This window comes from Plasmodium malariae, assembly GCF_900090045.1.
Source record: "Plasmodium malariae genome assembly, chromosome: 4".
Lineage (NCBI taxonomy): Eukaryota > Apicomplexa > Aconoidasida > Haemosporida > Plasmodiidae > Plasmodium > Plasmodium malariae.
The window spans coordinates 1,071,135-1,076,825 of NC_041778.1; the positions used below are offsets into that span (position 1 = coordinate 1,071,135).

Consider the following 5,691-nt stretch of genomic DNA (forward strand, 5'->3'; position numbering starts at 1 on the left):
ATGCAAAACATTGTACGGAAACAGTGGATAGCAAAGGGAATAATCATTACAGAACAGTATTCTGAAAAATTGTGGTTTATGGAACTGATTAAGAAATACAAGATTGAAAATTTTACATATCATTATGAGGATGAAGAAGACACTTTAATGACAATTATAGACAATTTAGAATATAAAAATTACTTCAAAGAATTATATAAGCATAAAGGAAAAATTCGTATAGCAAAAGCATATGTACTGATATATAGGTTTTTATTATAAGAATATATGAAAGCAGAATACATAAGAAGAAAAGAAAAATTTTTAGGTTGTTCCATAAAAAAATTGAAAAAAAAAAAATAACCCGATAAAAATTCAAAATATAGCTATAATAGGGAAGATATAAAGAGAAACCACATTAAATGTAGTAAAAATATGGAATTTTATGAAGATGAAGAAAAAAAATATAATGAACATATATTAGACGATTTGATAAATGGTTATGATGATGAAGGTATAATATAGAATAAAGCTGTAAAATTGTATAAAAATAAGGGAAATATAAAAGAAAATGTTATTTCAAAAATAAGTAAGAGCAGAACAAAAACACGTTTAGAAGAAGGTATGCAAAAGATATGTATAAGTCGAAATAATGAAGTAAATTGGTTAATTATTGTTAAATACGAGAAAAAATATAAAAAAATATATGATACTGAAGTTAAGAGAAAAATTACAAAGTAATATATATGGAAAATTAAAATTTAGAAAGTTAATATATAGATATTATGGCAAAAAATGACTTTAAAAGAAAAATGGATGACAAAGAATTTATAAATTTACTAATAATAAACTCTGCATTTTCAGAGGTAAAAGGGATAAAGAGAACAAATATATTTTATATATCCATGTACATCTAGGACATTACGTACAATTAACTATGCCACAAAAGTAGATATTATATAAACAATATATAGAAATATAAAAATATATCTGTACACTTAACTATAATATGTAGCAAAGATAAAATGTAAGACATAGAAAAAAAAAAAAAAATGGAACAATAACATATATGAATATATAAGTTAACTTACAGATTTTCTTTTTAAAAAATCGTAATTATATATTAAAAAAATAATAGCAATACTATATTGTCTTAAGAATTATGTGTTTTATTATGTGTGTATGTTTAATTTTTAGTTTTTTGTTTTATCTTGCCATATCGTATTTTTAAATTAACATTTTTAAAATATTTGTTTTTTTTTTGGGTTATATTTTATTTTATTTTTGTTCTGTTTGAGAATTTTTTATAAGAACTGAAAAAATCCATATTGTTCATTTAAACCGTGATTAATTAAAAGGTATGACATCTATAAAAACGAAGTATATTATTATATATGATAAAAAATATTGTTATATATTATGGTTTAATGTTTAGATTATACATAATAAATAATTAAATTTATTGGTATAATTTTAACTTTTAGTAGAAATTGTACATGTTATATTATCACTTTTGAGCATTATAACAGCTTACGAAAAAATAGAAGGATAATTATTTATAATATTTATCATTACCCTTACGTAAATGCGCATTCTGTTCCATTATATAAAATTTATCATATATGTATGATGAAATAAAATGATAACAAAAGAGATGTGTAATATTATTCTTCATAAAACTAAACAAACACATTATTAAATCGAGATTATTGTGCTAATAATACATATTATACAGGATTTGCTACTTTTTTTTTGTGTGCGTTCGCTTTTTATTTATTATAATGTTGTTTTTAATTTAATTTTTTTTTTCTTTTGCTCCTTTTTTTGTTGAATTTTCTATTTTTTATTATTCTAAATATAAATTACTCATCGATCAGGTTTTTCACGGAATGAACGTTTTGTTACAAAAAGCTCCAATAAAGGTAATATTATTCCATTTGTTTTTATTTTCTTCTAATGGTATAAAAATGTATACATTTTGCTGTACATTCAATTGAACTTTAAGTTACGAAGTTATTGGTAACTTGTGTACTGTGTCTCAATTTCTTTTTTGTATCTTTTTCACCATCTGCGTGTTTTGACGTCTTCAATTTTTATACTGATAAAATAATAGTTTTTTATTTCTTGAGTTACGAACACATGAGAATGTAAAAATAATTTTGATTTTGTGGTGAGCTTTGGAAGTTTTTTTGCAACATCCTCTTTGCAACTACATACTTACGAAAGTCCCTTTGAATTTTTTTTTTTTTTTTGGATTTTTGGCTTACAATTTTTATAAACATTATTATTAATTATAAAAAAACAAAACACAAAAAAAGAAAAAGAAAGAAAAAAGAAAAATAGTTATTTTAAATCCCCTTTTTACTTTTATAATTTTCCATATTATTACTGTACTTTAAAATATATATATATATTTTAGTTTGTTCAAACTGTTTGTACAAATTTACACGTGTATATAAGTAAGGATGTTGTATCACAAATGAACACATATATTCCTAGATGTGCATCACTTTTATGGTTTATTTTTTCTTCACCTTTTTACATTTTGTTTACTATAATTTTTTTACATTTGCTTTTTTGTTAATAAAATGTCTGTTAAATTATTTTTTTAAATGAAGATATAAACATACTGCATTTGTATATATATATAAACACAGATACATTTATTTACAGATTATGTTTATATTTTTTTTATTGCCACTTACCTTTTTTTTTTCTTTGAAATTTATAATAGCAAAATTAAAATAAAGCATAACAAGTATTAAAATTTAAAGGAATCACATCCTGTAATAATTTTTCAGAAAAAGAAGAATAGAATTATAGTTTTTCCTTTGTAAAAAGTCACAGAAATCTGCATATACCGTTGTTCTGTTATGATGATTGTTGCAATATATTCAATGTAAATTGTAAAGCTTAGTTTTTTTCATTGCTTGTTTTAATTTTTTTTGCTGTTCTCTTAAATATTAAGGGAGTCTTTTTGCCGAAAATATAATAAATGAAAAAAGAAGGGAACTGGGAAATTTGGCAATATTAACTACACGAACAAGACGCTTTCTTATTTTTAGTTTACATATATCTGTATAAGGACGGCTTAATCTTCGTAGAAAAAAGTGTGCCGAAAAAGGAAAAAACTGAGGGGGAGTGATATCAATCGATGCCATATCAAACAAAGGTATGACAAAGAGGATGGAGATAAAAATAAGAAAAATAACTAAATAACATATATGTTATTTAAAAATGATAATAAATAGATAAGACTAGTATACTTTTTAAAACTATATATGTATTTTTTTACTATTTATTTTTATTGAACTTTCACAGGGTTAGACCATAAGTTGGTGCATAAACTAGATAATAGGCATAGTCTATTTTCGTAAAAGTGTTCTTCGGGAGTTCTTCCTTATAATTACCCTTTAGAATATTTTTTTTTCTTCTATATTCAGGAAAAGATTATGAATACATTTTTATAAAAAGGGTAGACAGTTACACACATAAATGGTTAATGCTAAAGGGGAGTGAAGAAAAAAAATAAAAAAGTGTAATTGTATACAACATTTTTTTTCTTTATTATATATTATTTTAGTTGGTATGGGAAGACGGAAGACCACGAAGAGTAAATCCGAAATTCTGTATTTTCTTGAAAAGGGAGATGTAAGAATAAAAAACATTTTTTTTAAAGAATTTATATCTGTTGTACTTCTGTACTGTTTACATATATGTAAGTATACATGCATGTATATAAATGCATTCCATAATGTGATATGTTTATTTAGATATTTTCACTCATTTATTTACTATTTTTCACAAAGCAAATATTTATATTTAGACTTGGACTAATACGCTGAATAATTTAATTATATTATTAATAGACCTGGGGCAAGCAATTTTTGCAGTTAAAACAGAGGGTACATAAGAAAAAAAATAACAAATAAATGAAATAAAATACATTTTTACTTCATACATTTGATATTTCTTCTTATGACTTTGGATAATAATTTACTATCATGAGTTATCTTCATACTTATATATTTCTATTTTTTAATTATTTTATTTTGTTTTCGTCCTTCTCAGCTGTGGGACGGATTAAGAAACACCTTCAGATGAATACTTTTATAAATATGCTAACGCTTATCTTAACCATTTAAAACAAAATAAATTTAATAAGATGCTTATCTTAGGAAAGTAATTTTAAGTACATAAATAACTGAAATATTTTGAAGACTTAATTGTGTTAGAGTTTTTGCATGTCCATACGATAGCATTATCTATGCGTGCATACTTACTTGTGTATATAACACGCTAATATATATATATATATATATTTATATTTTTTTTTTGCGCAGTTCTATAGGAACTGTAGGGGGTCTTTGGAGGATTCCAAAAATCAGAATAATATAAGTGCAATTCTTTTGTTGAAACATATTTTCATTGCTGTATTTCGAGTATTATTTTATGTATGTTATATGTGTACGTGTATGTATAATTATTTATATACTACAATAATGTATTCGTTCATTCTTCAGATATATGACCTGATTATGCAGAATACCTTTTATGTATCAAAATAATGGCATGCTAGAAAAGGCCTTTTCTAAATTTCTGCCTTTTCATTTATGATCTACTTGTTGAAACCAAAATGGAAAATATAAAAACATTTAAAAAAATACATGTTCCTATTTTATTAAATGTTTCTAAATAGGTGAAGCAATATAAAATAAGGGGCACTAAAATATAATGAAAAGAAAAGAAAAAAAAAAAATAATATTATATACACAATAATAAATCATAGTGTAATAGAAATATGGTGTTACATAACATAGAGTGACATGGAAAAAAAAAAAAATTGATAATAAAAAGATTATGTACTTTTTTTTTTTCACATATCATGAAATTACATTTTTGAACGAATTTTAAACTAGTTATTAGCATGCGTCAAAAAATAATAACTGATTTTCTTCTGTCTAAAACATTAACCATTTAATGAAAACAAATAATGTATTTAGAGTGAAATTCAATTAATAAATAAATAAAATGTAAGAATATTTTATGAATAAATACGTTTTCTTCCATAACATTATTAAAAGTAGATAACTATTTATCCATTTGTGATATTTTTATTTTTTTCTTAATATGTAAGATCATTTGAGGTATGGTAGGAACTTAAATATGTAAAAAAATATTAAAAGTTTGTATTATGGATACGAATTTTTTATTATCCATAATTCTCTTTTAAATGTTATAAACGTAAGTTAGAGTCTACGCATGTTATATATATAAGATAGTTGATAAAAATAGTATGATGCTTTTATTAATGTTATAAGCTCTAATATATTTTAAGTAAAATATTAAGTTATATTTTGTATGGAAGGATAAATTATATGGTTTTTGTTTAAATTTATTTTCTAAGCTTTTGACATAATTAAGCATAATTTTTTTATATACTGATCTTCCGTGAATTCAAATTGATCCTCCAATTTATGGCTAATATTTGATATATTAATCAGAAGATACGTGAATTCAAAAATAAATTCTTTATTTCATGGTTCAGGGTTTAGGGTTCAGGGTTCAGGGTTTAGGGTTCAGGGTTCAGGTTTTTAGGGTTTAGGGTTTAGGGTTCAGGGTGTTAGGTTTAGGGTTCAGGGTTTAGGGTTTAGGGTTCAGGGTTTCAGGGTTTAGGGTTTAGGGTTCAGGGTTCAGGGTTTAGGGTTTAGG

The 5,691-nt window shown here is 23.6% G+C and overlaps 1 protein-coding gene across 1 annotated transcript; it reads left to right on the plus strand.

Moving 5' to 3' along the window:
• PmUG01_04031100 (uncharacterized protein) lies at nt 1-504 on the plus strand (the record flags this gene model as incomplete). The annotated part of the gene is made up of 2 exons (XM_029003313.1): nt 1-248; nt 375-504. The coding sequence occupies 2 exons, from the start codon at nt 1-3 to the stop codon at nt 502-504; spliced, it is 378 nt and encodes a 125-aa protein (XP_028859759.1).
• Between the last annotated feature and the right edge of the window lie 5,187 nt (nt 505-5,691).